This window comes from Sus scrofa, chromosome 4 (assembly GCF_054392235.1).
Source record: "Sus scrofa isolate SSC_HxYL_T2T_F1_AM1 chromosome 4, Sscrofa_HxYL_maternal_Yorkshire_Landrace_v2.0, whole genome shotgun sequence".
NCBI classification, from domain to species: Eukaryota; Metazoa; Chordata; class Mammalia; order Artiodactyla; family Suidae; genus Sus; species Sus scrofa.
In genome coordinates, this window is record NC_139386.1 from 107177994 (window position 1) to 107199064 (window position 21071).

At 44.4% G+C, this 21071-nt stretch overlaps 1 protein-coding gene across 7 annotated transcripts in view; it reads left to right on the top strand.

Moving 5' to 3' along the window:
* The window catches only part of TBX15 (T-box transcription factor 15), a 130855-nt gene that overhangs the window by 102865 nt on the left and 6919 nt on the right, over window positions 1–21071 (top strand). For all 7 annotated transcript variants that reach the window (XM_085023438.1, XM_085023437.1, XM_085023436.1 and 4 more), the window contains one exon: window positions 14598–14695. In XM_085023438.1, the coding sequence (XP_084879564.1) occupies window positions 14598–14695 (98 nt within the window). The remainder of the gene's footprint in view (window positions 1–14597; window positions 14696–21071) is intronic.

The window sequence follows — 21071 nt, forward strand, 5'->3', positions numbered from 1 at the left end:
TGCCAGGGAAAGCAGATGTAACTAAGGTTCATCAATCAGAAAACTTCATTTTCTAGAAACCATGCTGAAATAGCAAATATGACATGTGTCTTACAAGCACATAGACTTTGCAGTAACTTTTGCTTTACTGTTCATTTTCCTAATTTGGGGCCATTTTTTTAAAAACATCTGACTAATGCAGTTTGTCAGGAGTTATCATTGCTGTTTTATTTGCAAGAGTTTTCAGATCAACTATCTAGGATTATACTTAGAATCATTTTGTGAACTGTAGCACATTATATTAGAACCTAGATTATGCTAAAAATCAGTTGTATGTAGTGATCATTTTCTTTGCAAAATGATTTATGGAAGCACTTTTTAAAATTTTCAAATTTAAAAAATTAAAATTAAAGCATAGTTGACTTACAGTGTTGTGCCAATTTCTGCTATACAGCAAAATGACTCAGTTGTATATACATTCTTTTTTAATGTTCTTTTCCATCATGGTCTATTCCAGGAGATTGGATATAGTTTCCTGTGCTATACAGTGGGACCTTGTTGTTTATCCATTCTAAATATAATAGTTTGCATCTACTAATCCCAAACCTCCAGTCTATCCCACTTCCTCCCTCCTCCTCCTTGGCAACCACAAGTCTGTTCTCTATGACTGCGAATCTGTTTCTATTTTGTGAATAAGTTCATTTGTATCACTTTTTAGATTCCACATATAAGTGATATCATATGGAATTTGTCTTTCTCTTTCTGACTTACTACACTTTGTATGATAATCTCTAGTTTCATCCATGTTGCTGCAAATGGCATCATTCCATTCTTTTTCATGGCTAAGTAGTATTCCATGTATGTATGTACCACATCTTCATTGTCCATTCATCTGTCAGTGGACATTTAGGTTGTTTCCATGCCTTGGTTGTGAATAGAGTGCTGCTATGAACATAGGCGTACGTGTATCTTTTTTTTTTTTTTTTTTTTTGCTTTTTTGGGCTACACCTGTGGCATACTGATGTTCTCAGGCTAGAGGTTGAATTGGAGCTGCAGCTGCCAGCCTACGCCACGGGCACAGCAATGCCAGATCCCAAGCCACACCTGCGACCTACATCACAGGTTTCAGCAACACCGATCCTTAACCCACTGAGTGAGACCAGGTATTGAACCTGCATCCTCATGGATACTAGTCAGGTTCTTAACCTGCTGAGCCACAAAGGGAACGCCCCCTCCTTTTTTTTTTTTTTTTGCATATGTCTTTTTGAATTATAGTTTTGTCTGGATATATGCCCAGAAGTGGGATTACTAGATGATATGGTAGTTCTAAATTTAGTTTTCTGAGGAACCTCCATACTGTTTTCCATAGTGGTTGTACCAATTTATATTCCCACTGATAGTGTAGGAGGGTTTTTTTTCCCCACACCTTCTCCAGCATTATGAAAGCACTTATTCTGAGACTTATATTTAATATACATTTAGATTTCTTTAAAATTTTATTTACCTCAGAATGTTTCAAGGTCACATCTATCAAGCCAAAATAAAATTCACTTAAACTTCCAGTTTGAAAATGACAGATTGAGTAATGTGTTTTAGGTCAAGCAACTAGTTAGGGGTATAGCTGCACTAGAACTCAGGCTATGGACTCCAGGCCAGATGCTTCCCTGTTAATGATTCTTTGTTTAAAATTATTACAAAAGGCCTTTTCTTCCAAAATTTAGCCAGTGAAGAAAGACGACTTACTCTTTCCATTTCAGATAGACAGTCCCCTTCTTCTCAGTTTGTTCCTATTCCATGTCCAGGTCACAACACATGCCTGTGTGCTGTTTCCTATTGCCTCCTTTTCAGGGCTCTGCCTTCGGGGCTTGTTGAGAACCCTGTTAAGTGATTGGGAGGTCAAAATAGAACCTGGCCTTTTGTAAAGAAGCCTCTAGGGTGTTTAAGATCTTTAGCTTGGGACCCATGAATGGATCCCGGGAGTTCTGTGGGTTCCCACATACTGAAAGGAAAATTGTGTGTGGATGAGCAGGTATATGTTTTTCTGGGGAGAGGTCTGCAGCTTTCTTCAAATTTTCAAAAACATCCATGACCAAAAGTTAAGAATTTCTGCTCTAGACATCACCACCAATGCTCCTCACTTTAGTTATTCAGCTGCTTTCTTTTTCTTTCCTTCTGTAGCTCTAGTGGCGTTTAGTATCTGTTTATTTTCTTCATGGCACTCCAAAAACCGCTTTATTTTTTTTTCTCTCTTTTTTCCCCCTTTGCTTTGTCCTCCCATTGGTTTCCTTGTTTTTCAGAAGCATGACTTAGAACAGAACATTGGTATAAAGAGGCTGGATTAACCAGCATTCGAGCTTGTGGTGCTGGGAATTAGAGCCAGACTTTCATCTTGAGACTAAGACCATGTGTCTTGAGCTTTTGCCTCTGGTTGGGAAGTTATGATGACAGCTCAGTTCAAGTCCAGAGGTTCTCCTGTCTCCTTACTGGGCTAGAAGTGACCTTGACACATCATTTGGCCCTGACCAGTGTCTGCCTTAAGGCTGGTGAATGTCTTACCGCTCAGGACAGACAGTAACTTGTCTGTCCTGCCTGGTGGGCTGCTCTTCTTTGTACGAGCTTCAGGAAAGCAGAACTATGGATCTTCATTAGCCATTTCTGTGCCTGATTAATTTGCTTATTTATTTACTTCTGATTACATGGAACTTCTTCCTTACGTCCTAGTAAAACCCGCAGGCTGTTTTACGTGATATCAGTGATTACAGAAGTTATCTGTGGCTGAACCCTTATTGAGTTCCAGGCCTAGTATTTACTTACATTCTTTCTCATCTTTAAAGCAACCTGTATTTTATAAATGAGGCTCTGAGAGCTTCAATAGCTTTCCTAGTGTCACATAGAAATGCTTGAGAAAGGATGAAAACTCAAGGCATCAAAGTCTGTGCATTTGGGGCTTTATCATGCTAATTGTTTAAACTTGGCTTATTTTTTCATCAACAGATTTGGAGAATAGAGTTCTTCCCCTAAAAACCCTTCCTCTACTTAAAGATACTAGTCAAGGACCCAGAACCTTCTCTTTTCCAAATAAATCAGCCTGTATTTTCTGCCTATGTAGTAGTCTTTGCCATGACTTTGTCACTTACTTCCTATACTCCTGCACATCTGGAGTTCCCAGGAGAGGACAGGAAGTCAGGCTGAACCTCCCTGGCAGGTGAAACTATGACATGATGAGACGGATGTCCCCTGTGCATGATGGGCAAGGATGAGTTAGGAAAAGGTAGAAAACCATTTTTGTCCTCCAGAGTTCTGGGGAAGTTATAGACCAAAATCAATCGGGGAGTGGGGGGGAAAGTACAGAAGCCCTTGTATTTTCTCTTTAAAAAGCTCAAAATTACCTCACAGCCATGCTTTAATTTTCATTGGCTGCCTGCAGAATGAGGGCAAGAATCATTAATGTCCATTTGCAGATGTGAAAGATTGATGGGTAAGGATAGAGAGGATTATTTATAAATCTTTGGGAACAAGTGGTCTGTGCCAACATCAGAATCTAGTTAGTTCATCACCTTCCAACCGGTGCCTCATCTAGTGCCCGCTTGTGCTAGCAGAGTACTTATAAATCTGTGATTTTTCCCTATGCATTTTAGACATCAAATGACTCATACAGACAAGCATGGTTTGATGACTTGCATATAAATGTACCCAAAACATACGGATTACATTTCCTTTAAAAACACATGGGCTTAAAAATTGGGGGGGGGGGGACGTGCTTGGCCAGTGTTTTTTGGTTTTATAGAACACAAAACATTTGTGGAATACTTTGGAGTTATGGAATTTGCCAGACCGCAAACCAAAACACGTTCAGGTTTGTCGAGCTCAATCCACCCCGGAGAGATCCAGAGGCTCCAGAAGGGATGTGAGAAGAACGATGGGCAGGACCCAGCCACCCGCTGCCCCCTCTTGAGCTGCCTCTCCTGAGTCCCTCTGGGCCCGTAAGCCTGTCACTACTGTGTCCTCAGAGGGCGGCTGGGCTGACAGCAGCATCCTCTGAGTGTCGAGGAGAACTTGAGGCAGCTGTGGTGAGGACACTTAGGTCCTGTTCTTATTTGGATGAAAAGAAATAGCCCTGAGAAGTACTCCCGGCTTCCAGTCCCATGGCTTTCTCCTTCTCCCGGTGGGAACCAGGGTGACTGGTGGGATTGCTGAGTCTGGGAAAGGAAACTCGCCAGGGCCTGCTTGCCTGCAGAGCGGGTACCATCTGGGCCCTCTCCATTGTGTGGTCAGCCCCAGGGGAGGAGCCTGCAGTTCTGGGGAGCCAGCTTGTTTCAGGGGCGTTCCGGCTCATTCAGCCTTGGCGCCTGCGCTGAGATCTCCAGACACCTTTATCAATAGTTTGGTCTCCATTTCATCAGGCCCCTAGGTTTTTCTTGGAATTTGAGTTTAGATGAGGACAAGCGGTGATGCTCACTGAGCCTTCTCGAAACCCTAACAGGAGTCTCGGTGAGTTCCCAGTGTCACCATCATCAGAGCGCATCACAGTTCCTCCTGCTTCTTTAGGAAGTGTCAGCCACACACTGAATGTGTGAGAGTCACCACTCTTCAGCCTCTACTTGTGGAGCTGCTATTTTTCATTTGTATGTAATTATGTCTCTGACTAGAAATCTTCATTGAAGGGTGTGTGTGTGTGTGTGTGTGTGTGTGTGTGTGTGTGTGTGTGTTCCTGGTCTGGAGAAGAGTAGTCGATTTCTAGTCCCTTAGAAGTGAAAGCACTGACAGATTTCGCTTCTAGGCATTATCTCTGCAACGGGAGGGAAATTGGTTATTTCCAAGTTGTTCTTCCTTCTAGATTTCTCGAATTACATGGCCAAAGTATGGTTTGGGTGGAAGGGTCAGTATATGTTTACTTTCAATCAGGCACAATATCTGACATTACCCTGGGCATTTTCTCCTCTCAGGAGACAGTGTTACCTTCCTGTTCCCTGGGGAAAATAGATTCCCTCAGCTTGAGATGAATTTTTGTCTTGTGGTCTGTGTTCTTGGGCCCCACCTGCCCCCTGCTAGAATGAAGCTCCTTGAAAACAGGGCTGTACCTAGTCTTAGATTTTTTTTTTCCTGTAGCGCCAAGTATATAGAGTAAAAATCATAGTTTGTTCATTTGATTACAAAACATGAAACAGGGTTGATGAGTGGCAGAGACGTTAAAAGACCAGGAACTGTGGAGCGAGAAAGCCTTATCCCAACTGAGGGCGATTCAGGTAGAGTGCCGGCTGGGAGCTCGTTTTGGACACAAATTAAGAAGGGAAGAAAGAGTGCATCTTAGCTTGAAAGACTAAGGGCAGTATTGATTCAAATCTGAGATGGACCGCTGCTCTAAGATACTACTTTAGCTTAACTATCGATTAGACACACATGCCATTCAGGCCATCTGAGCTGGCTCTGCACAGTGGGGGCACATTTGTGCCACCTGGCTCCCTGGAGGAGGGCACCCAGCAAGTTCCAGAGACGTCTGGAAAGAAGGCGTCTCAGAGGATGAACCCCAGCAGAGAGATACTTGGTTGAGAAAGGTCTCTCAGCAGCAAAATGAAAGGTCAGAGTACATCTTTGGTGGTGGCCGCTCTGATGGGCAGCTCTTTCCAGATGGAAGTCATGAGCTGAAGAGAAGTGGGAGTCTTCGCACTGAGCCTCCTGGTCAAGAAGCAGCCTCAGGAGGTCTTACATGCCTGGAGAGCCCACTGTGCTCAGCTGGAGGGAGCATTACTGCGCCAGAAATCTTGCACTTGAAAGGGGGCTACACAGGGGAGCAGAAGGAGAGAGGACTCTGAGGGTCTCTTAGCTCCCATCTAGAGGGTAACCCTGTCCCTGTTAGGAGGGGCTGCCAGGATTTTACAGACAGCCCGAGTAAGCTAGGGAAATTTTATATGATTCCCAGGGACTTCCTCCAAAGCAAATGCACACAATAAAGAGAAAAGGATTAAAATTATGACCTGTCTGTGGAGCGGAGGGTCTATGAACTTGTTTCAGAAGTGCTATGGAGTGTATGACTCTGGGCTCTTCTCTGTCAGCAAGCAACCTCCATCCTGTCTTTGAACTTGGGGCTTCACCTGTAACTCCCAGCTTCCATCGCATCTAAGACATGCTGCCAGGGGGACCCTTCCAGGTGACAGGGTTTCCTCCAGATGCTCCTTACTGGCCTGGGACCCCAGGAACCACTGCTGTTGGTCCCACAACAGGTCCCTGTTGGAGCAGCTCTTCTGTAGCCCAGGGAGTTGCTGCATTTTGGGGGGAGGATGTCTTTGTCTTTATGGAGTTTGCCCTTGGAGGCTTGAACCAGGACACTCCAGTTCCACAAGTTGGGGATTCTCAGAAAGGGCCGGTGGCAGGCCTTGTATTATGGGAAGGCTGGTTTATATGGGAAAATAGTTTTCGTAAGTTGCCCCTCACTGAAAAAAACAAATAGTAGGGCCCGCAGGATGAAGTGTAGGAGGTACTCTGTGTCTAAGCAAATTCTCAGAGTCTTTCCAGCAGGCAGTGCTGTTTACTGGGAATGTGGCCAGTGGCTGTCCTTCTTGGTGCGCTGTGTCCCTTTACGTGTTTCAGGGCATGGTCATCTCAAATTGAAGCCGTTCACTGCATTATGGGAATGGATGTATTTACTTGTTGGAAGAGGATACTTAACAAAACTTAACCCAAAGGAAGGAATCTCTACTGGTGGTGGGGAAAATTTGGGGAGTAAAGATTTTTTTGTGTGTGATTTCCCTCCCCCCTTAAGCATCTGCTGTCCCAAGGCCATGTTCACAGAGTGACGTATCACCTCCTTGGCACAGACAGGAACCCCTGTCAAGGTCCAACCCCTCCTCCCAAGACCCAGTGAAGACAAGTGTGCAGCCAAGAAGAGGACTGTGAGATGAGGAATTCGAGTGCCGAAAGTTGGCAGAGGGGGAAAGGAGGGAAGAGGAAAAGAGATTAGCTCCAGGCCAGTTCATCTTTGCTTAGATCCTAAAGTAACAGCTTCTCTTTGGGAGTCAAAGTGCGGGGTGGATCTCAGTGATTATCTGCTGGTGGAGTTCTCTAGTATAACCAAGTCTCTCAAATTTTACCTACACCCTTATCTGGCTATTAAGCTGGACATATGAAATTACCGTAGTTGTAGGTCCAAATGGTAAATTATTAGCAATTTCATGTAGTTCAGCCTCGTGTATTTATTCCTAGGTGTTCAAATCATAGGTATAAAATAGTAATAACCACTCCATTTAGTGGTCCAAGCTTTCTATTTTTACCTCTGAGTTGACTGATATTGGTACAGTGTTTCCCATTGTGCTAATGGTAAAACCACGTACAGTGAGGTACTAGCTTTCAGAATTTGCAAATCCAGCCAATGGCAGCATCCAGAGAATGACGTCACTGTCCTGTGATGGGCATCGCATGCCAGTCAGCAGACAGCCTGGCCCCGTCCACCTGCGACGCTCTGTCGCTCCAGAAGGCAAGCTTAGAGTCAACGAGCTGACCAGTTGCGTGCTTTCAACCAGCATGACTTTCCAAGTGTCTCCCTCACGTTCAATTTCTACGTTTTCATGTGTCCTCCCTAGAGCCACCGGCTCTACTTTTCCAGCCAATCTCACCCTGCTCTTTCCTGGCAGTCTCGGCAGCCCCTGTGGGTTTTGCATACTCTCTTGTTATCCCTGGCCTGGGTGCCTGTAGCAGATCTCTGGGAGTAATCAGTGCGGCCCTCCCTTGCAGGCATCGCCGCATCTACAGTTCCAGGTAGCTGGCTCTGTACTGGACTCCGGCAGCAGCCGCCTGCCAGACTCCTCCTCTTCATCTGGGCCATCGCAGTTTTTCATGTCCCCCGGCTTACGGTCTTTCAGCCAGCATTTAACATTTTTCTCTGCCTTGTTATTTGTTCTCTCTCCACCGTCATGAATCTTTTCCACCATTGTCCTCTTGGCCATGTGGGTTTGCCAGAGAAAGTTGGCAGTTGTTTTATTATCTATGGCTCTTGCCCAGGGATGGTGTCATCTAACAGAGTGACGTCTGTTTAATGGCTAACATATTGGAGTCTGAAATATCTGCAAGATAATGAGGCCTGGGGAGGTTTGAGGGACACGTTTCGGGTTCTTAGAGAATGAGAAATGAAATTCGCTAACATACAGGTCCGTCCACATTCAGTGCAGAGCCAGAGGCCTGACAGAGCTTTGCATTCCAGTGAAGGAAGGATGTTTTCTCTGGGAGGGATACATTAGGAGAATGGGCTTAACCTACACACACTACCGTATAGAAAACAGATAACTAACAGGGACCTACTGTGCAGTGCAGGGGGGTGTAACTCCATGTTCTCTAAGAACCTATGGGGAGAGGAAAAAATGGATATATGTATAATTGATCCACTTTCCTGTAAATATGGTGCTAATACAACATTGTAAATCAGCTGTACCCCCACAAAATTTAAAAAACTACATAATACAAAAATTACATGGAAAAAAAGAATGTTTTCTTTTGTTACAGATCACAACCTGAGCAGATGGTGGGGTTTCTTTTACTTGAGTTAGCCCAACCGTCCATGCACTTTCATTGTATTTTCTCTCCTGGATTGAAATATTTTGTCTTTAATCAACATGTGTGTATTAAGTAACGATTGGGAGGGAGTGGTATTATTATCTCCATTTTATAGGTGGGGATACTTAGGCGTGAAAAGGTTACAGAACGTGGCAAGGTTGCACCAGAAAGCAGCAGGGTTGCAATGGGAACCCAGGCCGTCTGGCTCTGGACCTCATGCTCTTAACTGCTGTGCTAAGCTGCCTCTTGTATGCTTTAGTGTTACCGAGTTAAAATTAGACTCTTCCAGTCAAATGCAAGGGAACTTGATATTTTGGTCAGTCCTGCTTTGTGTTATCTAGGATTATTATTGCACTTCTTGAGACAGTGAGCACTCCTTATGAACCACCATTGCGACCTCTTCAGACTCCAGGTGGGGACAGGGTCCTCGAGGTGGGACCCACTGGGTAAGAAACAGTTTTAACTCAGCTCCAGTCAGTTGTCCATTGGACACCTGTTCTTCCAAACCCTTGTAAAAAACCCCAGTGACAGCCAGTTCATCATGTAGATATATGTACTGTACCATCTAAAGCCAAGTTTGGAATGATGGCTTTTTTTTTTTTTTTTTTTTTTTTTTTGCCAATTTGCAGACCTCCATTAAGAATATCCCAGGACAACAAAATACCCCAAGAAATCTAAATGTAGGTGCTGATTCCAGATCCAGTAAAGGAGAAGGATATGAGGAAGGTTTGATCTCACCTCAGTGGTCCAAGGACAGTCTAATAAAAAGGATTAGAAAGTGGACATGTGGTAGTTAGACTTGAAAGAACAGTATATTCTGGTTTTGTGTCTTTTCAAATTCAGGAACAGGAGGAGGAAGGAAAGGCGTTCAGAGGCACAGGATAGCCCATGAGATAAAATCCAAAGACCTAACATGGACTAAATATCCATGTTGTCCATCCCCAGCCCCCTCATCTTGCACCTTGAGCTCCAGTTACCCTGAACTATTTTCAGTTCCCAGAACACGGCCTCTCTTCCATACTCCCAAGTCTTTGTGTATAGTGTTAACTCTACTAAGAAAGCTCTTTCGCCCCTTGTCTGGGTGGAACACTACTGACTGCTCTGTAATATTAAGCTTAAATAATTGGCCCTCGATGAAATCCTCCTTGAGCTTTCCAGGTGTATTCGGTACTCTTGCTCAGGGCCCTGTGGCATCTTCTGCACATCTCCAGTGTAGCATCTATCACACAAATCAGAAATGAGCCATTTACCTGTTGTTAAGCTTTTTGTTGAGCAGGACTCTCCTATGGGGTAAAGACCTTCCTTCCTTTTTACCTTTATATCTCCTGAACCCAGCATGTAACTGTTTTCCTGGTCAGATAACCCCTTTATGACTTCAAGACCTCATCTCAGTAGACTTCCCTTATTAGCCTGTGACTATCTTCTATTGAGAAATGATCAGTGGCCCTTTATCAATCCTGAGCATACGTTCCCATTGTTACCAGTATCACCAGCAAATAGCATGGGGAAGAGTCAAGTGTCAGAACTACAGAGAAAATAAATGAAGAAAAAAAAACAAACAAACATAAAAAACAACTCACTATCTCAACACAAAAAGTAGAAACTGCATATTGAATGTAGCTGTAATTGTTATAATTGTTAAATTTTTGCTGAACTTCAAAGGGATGGTCCTGCTTTTTTTTTTTTTTTTTTTTTTGGATGAGAAGGTAGGAAGAATATTTCTTTTGACTTTGGCTACTTTTCCAAGTCAGTAGTTCTCCAGGCATCATCAGTTTGCAAAAGAGCTCTTTGGCCTGCATTCTCTCCTTCCTTTTCTCCCTCTTCTTCGGCACATTCTATTGGTTTGGCCAGTGAGCAGACTGAAACATCTAAAGAGAAGAGGCTTGGAAGTCAGAGAGGTGATTACAGCCAAGAAATGAACAAAGGGGGGTTAGAGATGGACCCTGTTGTCACTGGAGCCAACACGAAAAGTAAGCAAGAGGGGGGCCACTTGCCAATTTGATCATCTCTGATTGGAGACTTCAAAGATGACATCAGGGCCCTGGTGTCCCCCAGACCCAGAGAGACCCACCATGTGGGACATGTTAATGACATAGTCATCTGAGACGGCTTTTTTTAAAAAAAAAATCTGTAAGACAACGAGTTTACTTTTAAGAACCCTGAGATAAAGTTTTACAAAGCAAGGGTGTAATGATGATGAATAAGTAAACAGTGTGTTGCTGAGTATAAACTAAATAGACACCCAAGTGGCTGAGGATGTGAGTGGGTAGTTGGCAAGGATTCTTGTAGGAGAAGATGAGGGGAGGAATGGCTGGCGTCTGCTAGGGGGACTCAGACTCCACTGGAGGTCGGGAATTCCGTGACCGGAATAGAAGAAACCAAAAGAAAATTGAAACTGAGTCCAGAAAGGCACCAAAAGCTATGTGGCGTAGAAGGAATTCCCAAGTCTCCAATACTGGAGGGTGCTTTCTGTCTTCAGAGACTTGATTTGATATCAAGTTGTTCCTCTAAGTTGTAGGCTTAGAAAAATGAATGCTGGTTAAAGCTCAGAAAATAGTCATGAAAATAGGATGAATGTTCATTCCTTTACTTATTAATTTAATGCACAGTAATTGAAGTCCTGCCATGTCATAGGCATTGTGCTAAGTGCTGGGATATAGAAAACCATGGTGGAGAGTGAATGAGCTAATACATAGCTTGCCACGGCGTGTCACCAAATCCTGATGAATGGAATTAGTCGTTTTGAACAGTTAGATCTCTCCAGTGAAGCTTAATGGAGTTGGAGGACAAATAAGATGTGGCATATAGTGAACACATAGGATTAATTTTTTAAAAAGAGGTAGACTCTGAATATATACATAGATTCAGTAAGGTCTAGGGTAAACCTATGAGAGACAGATCTACAGCAGGTTAGTAAAGTGTGGTTGGGAATGTGCACTTAGCCATTAGGTTTTGGTAGTCATTACCCCTCCCCCTCCCAACACACGCTCAACTTTACCACCAAAAAGACCCTTGTTGTGACAGACACCGGGCCTGGATGCACCACGGTTGTGTTCGTATGTAGCGTGTCATACATTACAGTCTTCACAGCTGAGAAGGGTCTTCCTGATGAGGATGTGGAAAATATCTGGCCCGCTTACCATTTACCCATTGGTAATGGGACCAGAGGGTAAAAGTTACATCAGAGATTTCAGCCCAAGATCAGAAAGAACTTTCCTTTTTTCTCCCCATTAAAAAAAAATCTCCGTGTTTTGTTTTTTCCTTTTTTAATTATAGTTGATTTACAGTGTTTCTTCAATTTCTGGTGTACAACAAAGTGACCCAATCACACGCCGTTCCCTGGGCTGTACAGTAGGGCCCCATCTCTCTTTATTTTGAATGCATGTTGCATTTACAGAAAATTTCCAGAAATGATACAGAGAGTTTCCATATCTCCTCACTTGACTTCTCAGGTTTAACATCTTTCATAGCCATTGTGCAGGTGTCAGAACCAGAGAATCATCACTGGTGCGGGACTCTTAGCTAAACACTTTTTCTGATTTTCTACTGGGTTTTCCACTATTGTTTTCATACTGTCCCAGAGTCCCTCTCTGTAACCAAAGGTCACTTCTCCTTCTTCCCTTCCTCCTTCTCCTCCTCCTGTGGGTGGAACAGTTCCTCACCTTCCGTAGCTTTGATACTTTGGCAGGGTGACTTTGTTGAATGTTCCTTAATGTGCGTTCATCAGATGTCTTTTCATGATTGGGCTGAGGTTATGCTGTGTGGGCAGGCCCCACACAAAGGTGATTTCCTTCTCAGAGCATCTAGAAACAACTTTCTAACAGATCTGTCCCAAAACTACATATTTTCCTTGGGAAATGCTCAAGCAGAGGCTGGATAACCTTCTATCCAAGACGGCATCATAGGAAGTAAAAGTAGATGACACCCAACATCCTTTCCAGCTTTTGAATCTATAATTGATTCTACACTGAGTATTTCAGTTGGATTTCGGATGTGGATACATGGATAGGTGGTCACTATCATTATATATAGTTGACTACTTAAATAAAATTGTTGCTATCTTTGCCATCGTCTTTTTGCCCGTTATGGAAATAAAATCAAAGTTCATTTTCTATTCCTTTCGTAAATGTGACATTGGCAGTCTACCAGTATATTTATGCTACGTCACAGTCTATCACTTTATGAAATGAGAAGGGACTGTTCTTTGACCTTGAGTTAATATTTTGTCCCCATCATTGGTACACGTTCCCAGGAAGAATGGAATAGGAAGTGGAACAATAGAGACCTTGCTCTGTGCAGTGAGCCTCTCGGGCCATTAAAGGGAATCCTAAGATGTTCTGGTGAGCCCCCAACATTCCAAAAGAAGGCAGTAAGATCTAAGCCTGGCCTGTCTATTTTTTTATATTCATCAAGGCTCTGCCTGGCTTTATCTGCCTATCCCCTTTTTATTCTGAACTCCCTAATGGCCTGGACTCTTTCTCTTCACAAATAGTTTCATGTACTGTATGCAGCATTAATACAGGGTGACTATGTGGAGATGTCTTCTATTCCTACTTTTAACAGATTAACAGCTAATAAACACCATGCGACACCCTCTCCTCTCCACCTCTTCTAAAAATACAGAGTTTGATTTGCCAGCATTGGTGTATTTAAAGCCTCCAAGATTCCAGGGAAGACTTTAGAAAGTTAATTGTGCAAGTAAGGCTGGTTCAGAGAGGAAAATTTCCAACACAAAGAGCCAATCAGTGTATCAGCAGCTCATCAGGGAAGAACCTCAAGGGATCTTACAGTCATTTATAAGGAAAGGATATTTGTTCTCACTTGAAATAGAGCCTCGCACTTTCTTCTCGCTGTGCCACACTGACAAGAACGCTGGGGACATCTTACCTAGTAGCACAAGCAGCCCAAGCTCCATCTCAAGAGGGAAGGTGTGTCTTTTCCAGGCAAGGACACCATGTTACCTTCCGGTGACTGCTGTAGAAGGATGTCTGCCACCCGCTCTTCCCTACCCTCCTTCTCCTGCCTTCCTCAGAGTCCCCGAGCTTCCCGTCCTCCACTCAGCTGGAAGTGAAGCCCTTAGTTTGAAAGAAAAGTCAGTAATCAGAAGCTGTGTTCAGAGTTTTAAACAAAGCACCCATCAGTGATCTGTTCTGAGGATATGGAATATCAGCAAGAACGTGTCTAAGATAATCCAGATTACCTGGATAATTATGTTAAAACAATGTCCATCAGCACATTGTGCGTGTGTATGATAGAGAGAATTTATTGAAGGATAAATTGGGCAGTGTGCACATAGTTCTATTACTAGAATTTCCAGAATCAGTGAAACAGACGTCTTAGAGTAATGCTCTTGTACAATATTGGATGTTTCCTTGAGTCCCAATTATATGACTCTCAAAGACCAGCTCGACTGTAAGATATAGACAAATATTCGCGGAAATGTATTAGTCTTTTTGTTTGAGGTCTATCTTCTGGGACCAAATGTTCTGTGTGCCTCCAGGTAGGTATTTCTCGTTGCAGCAGAAACTCCAGTGTATTTGATTGCTTACCTCTCCCTCTGTCTCTATTGCCCTGCCTGTCTCCCCTTATTTAAGAAGCCTTTAAAGGCACAGCAATGTGACAGTTTCACTGATGCCACATACCCGGTGGTGGAGTTGACTCTGGGACAGGCTGTGTCAAGGCCCCGTGGTAATGCTGATGACATTGCCCTGTGCTAGAGAAACCATCAGTGCTACTCTCTTCTCCACTCTATTCCTATCAGCTGCGACCTTGACCTTTAACACGTAACATGTGCATGTTTTTTTCATGCAGGCCACACCTTCTTTGAAGAAAGGTCAGTGTGCAATGCCGCCATAGCTATGACTTGCTTGCAAGTAATCTGAATTGGGTTAATTTCTCCTTTCTCCGGCCTCCCTGTACCCTGTGTTCTTCCAGACTATTTTTCCTTGCTGGTGATTTGTCTCAGTGCCTATGCATATACCACTTCAGACAGACCATCTCAGGAATTTTTTTGAAAAGTCGGCGTGTTTCTTGGGGTTATTTACAACTTCCTTTGCTGGCTTTTCCTTCTGTAGAACCGGACTGGAAGCCATCATGGAGACGTATGCCTTCTGGAGACCCCCGGTGCGCACGCTCACCTTTGAAGATTTCACCACCATGCAAAAGCAGCAAGGTAAAGCCCTGGGCAGGGCCTCTGCTCAGAGCGAGTGCGGGGGAGGGGGTGGGAGCTGAACTGAATATAGCACCCCGGCCCCAAGCCAAGCCACGAGTTCCACCGACTTTCCTGGAACGGGGAGTACTAGGTAGCTCTGGAAATAACCTAAGCATTGCCGCTCGTGCTAGCGAGCCAGTGCCAGCGCCAGAGTGGCGTTTCACCTGGCACCCGCTCTTCTCTCTCCCTCCCCCAAAGCAAGGCTACCTTCATGATTATGGTGGGGGTGAAATTATTATCTCTATCATGAAGCACTCACATGGCCCTTGCAATTTGAAGAGATCGTCACAAGAATTTCATCTTATTGCTCATGGCAGCCTTAGCAGTTTTTTTATTCTCGTTTTGTAGATGAGAAGCAACTTAGCTCCTGACACTGGGAATAAATGGCTCGGGTCTGACAGTGTGAAGGGGGCTGCTGCAAGCCCCTCTGAATCTTAGAACTTGTGTCCTCTCTTTTGCTAACATGGAGCCACAGCCATCTCTTGTGGATGGGCAGGGTGGACTTTTTCCTCCCACTGCTTTGTGCTTTTCATCCAATTTCTAATCGCCCTTCTCTTGCAGCTCAGGTAGGGAAGGCTGTTGCCGTATGTGCAGATGGCCCATGGGCAGATTTCAACTCTTTTCTCAAGTCCAGCCACTGGCTCTCCCAGGCACAGCATCCATTTACCTGAATACCCAACAGACTGCTTGTGAAAATGTCAGACCCTTTGTGAGTCTTCCTCTTCAACATCCTCTTGCCCCAAAATAACAGTGATCAAAATTGCAGGGAGTTCCCGTCGTGGCGCAGTGGTTAACGAATTCGACTAGGAACCATGAGGTTGCGGGTTTGGTCCCTGCCCTTGCTCAGTGGGTTAACGATCCGGCGTTGCTGTGAGCTGTGGTGTAGGTTGCAGACGCGGCTCGGATCCTGCGTTGCTGTGGCTCTGGCGTAGGCCGGTGGCTACAGCTCCGATTCAACCCCTAGCCTGGGAACCTCCATATGCCGAGGGAGCGGCCCAAGAAATAGCAACAACAACAACAACAAAAGACAAAAAGACAAAAGACAAAAGACAAAAAAAAAAAAAAATTGCAGATTGAGTTTCTTCTCTTTTATCAAATGATTGCTATTGAGTCCCCCCCCTTTTTTTTTTGCTCTTAAAAGTTATTTTCTTTTTTTCATTTTTTTGGGGGGTGGGGCACAGTGTGCAGTGGCTTGATATGGGATCTCAGTTCCCAGATGAGGATTGAACCTAGGCTGCAGCAGTAAAAGCACCACATCATAACCACTAGACCACCAGGGAGCTCCCTAGAGTCTTTTTTTTTTTTTTTTAATTTGAGGCTCTATGATAGAGGAGCCCATTTTAGGACTTATGACACATTATATTTATATTCCCTTCTCAGGGAGGTTCTAGCTGTTTGCACACTAAATTAGGTTTTGTAACCTGAATTAGGAAGCCCCTTAGGTTCTAAGATGGAGATAGTGATTAAAAGCTAGGGAAGCTGGAGTTTGTATCACAGAGGCTGGTACCAGAAGATTGGCAGGGATATTGCCAGTTCCTGAGAGCAGGTGTTGGTGGTAACATTTTGTCCACTGCTGTGTCCCCAAGACCTACCCCAGGACCTGGCACCAGGGAAGTACCTAACGAATAGCAAATGAGGTCTCTTGGTGGCACTGTGGCTCAGATAGGCAGGGTCACTCTCTGATTAAATCTTGGCGCACAGCTGCCTGATGTGTATGTGGATATAGATGTGGTGTGATGGTTGGGGATGGCTAGTGCACGTCCCCAGCGTGTGGAACCACTGGGCAGGTGCAGGCATGGGAAACCTGCTTTGCTTAGGTGTGTAGCATAGCAGCTTTCATGGTGCTTCTGTTGAAAATTTACCAAGAGGAAGAATTATTATTGACACGCGAGAAACAGTGGTTTAAGAGAAACTGAGCTTTGGAAGCAAAATGTCACACGTATTCCTTGAGTCCCTTTTTATACTGATGGGGGGAAATGAGCATGGAATTATTGGAGACATATGGTGGAGGGATGGGGCTGGAGGAAAAGCCAAGACTCTCTTAAATAGTTTAATTGGAATACATATTTGAACTATACACTGAACCTGATCCAGATTCTCATTATTTCAAAATATGCAGCTTGGTTTCTTGACGTTAACAAAGGATGTAAAAGTAACAACTCCCATTCCTTCTTCCTTTAAAAACTAAGAGTTTCAGTAACTCTGGATAGTATCCGTCATAAATGAAGGAAAGAGACATAACTGTCTGTGTTGAACTCTTCTGTGTCTTGGAAGAAGTAAAGAATGGCAAACTTCTAGTGGAAGCTTCCATGGCAGACTGATTTTCTGGCAGCTCCCTTTTGGTGAAGAGAGTATTGGCAGTCTTGGCACCAAACCTTAGATTCAGATAAGGGACTGACCCTTTGGATGTCCACCTTATCTCATTGCTTCAAGTTCATGAAAGATCTGGATGTCCGATGCACGGCATAGTTTTGTGCCGTTGCCATTGCAGGAAGCCATTCTGCTTGAATGAGGTTAAGAGTGATTTTTTTCTTCCTGCCCCTGCTATCATTTTTTATTTCTCTTTCATTAAGACCCATGTGTTGATAAAATTTCAAGGAACGTGCTTAGGTGAATTAGCCACAGGTTTTGTTTTGTTTTGTTTTGTTTTAAATCTAAGTCCTTCTATTTGCAGAAATGTACTGAATGGATGTTCTCTGTAGTTGTTTTCTCTTGTGGAGAAGAATGCATGGGATTCATTATCCTCTGCCTTTAACCCCAAAATAAACTGAGGCATAGATCTAGCACAGTAGCATCTGCAGTTAAGTGGTGGCAGAACTGAATTGAGAAGTCCTGCCTTCGTGGGCATTTCCTTTCCCCCAGCCCTTCTTCCTTACTAAAGCTTAAGTTTTCCACACACAAAAAATTAGCTTACTCTTCCAGTTGATGGTTTATCGGTCACAACTTAGCATCGACTGTAAAGAGTAAGTCCATATTTCATTTTTATGAAGTCATGTGTACGGTTTTATTTTCAGACATCTTCCTTTAGAATCAGCAAGGAAGTTGAAACTTTTGGAGAGTTTGGAGATAGGCATTATATTTCAGGAATGGCTTCTGCCTGAACACTGCTTGTGGCAGGGACAAAAGGAACTAACCAAGTAAGTTATGCTTGAGGAAGTTGCATGAGGCAACACAAAGAGGTAGAGAGAAGTAAGATCCCAGGTCAGTCCTGTTTTTCTGATGATGTTGGGCTCCTGATGGTGTTATGAGGTTGCTCTGGTGATGCATACAATGGAGCTATGTGTATGGCCAAAACAGAGAGCGTTTTCGTGAGTGGCGTCTCCAAATGATCTGACAACCGTTGTGTGGACCAGTGACCAAAGCTGGTGTTATGTCTCCATCCGTGGCTATGAGGAGACCTGCCCTTTGCAGAAGCCCTCCCTCCTTCTCCACTGGTAGGAGACATCTCTAGAGATTTCAACGCTATCGCACCTATTGATGTCTGTCAGGCAGGTAAACGTTAGGATTATGAAGGTCTCTGCTGGTTGGGACCTTCATCAGTTTGACTTCTGTCAACTGGAGGTTGGTCAGTGAAAGAGATCGAATAATGAGCAAACTCATACGGGTAGAAAGACCGAGGATGGAGGACAGTTCAGTGAGCAGTGGTCTTTGAACTACTGTGTGGTCACTGCAATGTTTCAGAGATGACCCGCTTATGCTGCTCTCATTGATCCCTGCCATAAGGAATGATGCCCATGAAGAGTTCTTGGTACAGATCGGAGTGTATCGCAGTTCAGGGTACTGACTCAGATGGTTATCAGCTCCGTATTCTATTTTGCCCCGAAGTCCCTTTTGCTCAGTGTGTCTCAGTGTGTACAAAACTGAGGCTATGGTCTACCTCACAGACTTGGCGCCCTCTCCTGGGGGAAGGACACCCCCTGCATTAATCATTCTAGACATTTAGACTTTCCCCTCCCTCCTCCCCCCTCCCAATCCAACCATTACCACGTCCTTGGATCTGCCCATGTCTCTCATTTCCCTTGCTATCGCCCCACTTCAAGCCTTTATCATCTCTCACCTGACTTTAGTCTCAGGCTCCCCATGGTGGTCCCATAGCTGCCCGCATCCCTGGACCTACATCTTTTTAGGTTTAATTGGCTGGGAAAGGTCATGCGCCTCCCTCAAGATTTATAGCAAAATCTCCCTGAGTCTCATTGACTCTAATTGGGACCTCCCCTCCCCCGAATTAATTGCAGTGGCATGGGTGGGGGTGCTTAGATTGTCTAGGCATGAGTCACATGCCTTCCCTGGAGGTACAGGTGAAGGGGTGAGAGTGCGAGAGGGGGCACTCTCTTGGTGGGAAAATGGTACTGTTGCCAGGAGAGAGACAGATTCATTCTAAATGATGATGACAACAACAAATGTACACTGCTGCAGGGAATGAAGTCAAACAAGTAGTAGGTCAAACAAGACAGTTAATGGAAAGCAAAAAAAAAAAAAAAAAAAAATGGAATGGGGCTCTTCCACCTTGGGAATGTGATAGGTGTTACATAGGGCCATTTAAGAAGCAGAGGGACTCAGAACACAGAGGACCAATGTGAAAAATGAGAATTGGGTGAATATGTTTAAAGCCATGATAAAGGGAAGCGGTTTGGATCTATGCATAGCTTTAAACTTTATGGAGAAGGATGCCCTGGGACGCTTTCTAAGCTTGAAACCACAGAGTTCCCAATGGCACTATCATGTTTCACACTTGCATTTTGAGAAGCGTCCTCATTTCAACTAAGGATAATTCCTTAGTTGGGATGAACAGGGCTGTGACCATGAAGCCTTATGGCTTCTGGGTTTATTCCCTGGGATCATGCCATAGAATGCTGACATTTTTACCTCTTACCTGTTTGAAAGCCTTGAAGAAGGCTGTTCAAGGACACACAGTGAATCAGCACTCCTCAGGGACAGATGCCATCAAGTTATATGAGAGGAGAGTCTGGCTCGTGGAACCAAGCAATTACATGGACGTTTATTCTTTACTAGCCCAGATGGGGTTTTGTTTCACTGTTTTTCAATTTGTTTTTTTTTTTTTTGTGGGGGGCGGCGCGGGGTGGGTTGGGGAAAGTGCAGCAAAATAAATCCGAAAGGAAACTGTATGTGAAAGCCTCCGTATTACAGTCTGGAAGTGATCAATCTAAAGATGCAAAAGTCAGCAGGTTCGGTATTCAGGATTTTCATGATCACATTTGACTTGTCTTCATGGTACCCAAGTATATTCTAGGTTATTGTGCTCGTATGGAGTCACCGCTGAACATGTATTCCTTTCCGTTGTTTTGGCTGTTGGCCTTGACCATTGGAGCATGTTAATGTTGCATACGAATTTCGAGGCCCTCCTCACTTTGGGCCACGGGTAAAATAGGATGCCAGGAGGTGGGGCATTGGAGGATTGGTCCTGAAATGCTGGAGAGCTACTTAGAGCATTATGTTTTAAGCCCCTCTCAGACGTGGGTTAAGAGTTAGGAGGATAGTGGGGAAAACGGAACTGCGTTCAGTTCTGCTTTGCTTGATCCGATCTGAGAAGAGGTAGAGAGAGAGGTGGAGACCTGGGGCACCTTGTTTCCTTCCCAGGTGGGGAGTGAAGGAGGAAGGGGCAGATAGCTGAGCGAGGAAACAGCTGGCTTAGCCTTTGGGATATGGGCCCAGTGGGTGTCCTGTGCTCCATCACTCACGGCCCTGGAGGCATCGTGGCTTGCTACATCCGGGCACTTGGCTGTGACATGATACTCACCAGACTGTGGAGAGGCTGAGATGCTCAGCTCCATGGACAGAGGCCAACACCTGGCAGCCATCCCCACTAGAACCCAAATGCCCTAAGAGGCCTTTCTCCCGTCACTCCTTCTTCACTCATAGAAGAGACAAGTAAAATAAAGACATTTTTATGTCTCTGTACACTTTATAATGTATATCGTTTCATCCACTTCTCAATACTTGCTTGCAAGGTAAATATTCACATTTCCATTTATAAGGAGGAGCTAACTTGCTAAGGTCCCAGAATCAGTAAGACCGCTGGGTTGGAACTGGGTCTGTCTGCCTCTATAGTCCATACTCATCCATTAAAGTTGAAATCAAGATTCTTAGAGCATTCTGGACTTGGTGGGTACAGGGAGGATGAAGGCAAAGGGTAGAAGGCTATGCAGGAAAGGGAGGCACGCTTTCCTTTGATGGCAGCTCTGGCCCCATGGTAGCAGCGTGGCCTGGCCTCCCACTCGGCCCCAGCTCTTCTGGGATGAGAGGCCTCTAGGCAGCTAAGTGTTGAAATGCACAGGGAGGGCAGCCTGCCTCCTTACGCTTATTTAGCGCTTGGCTG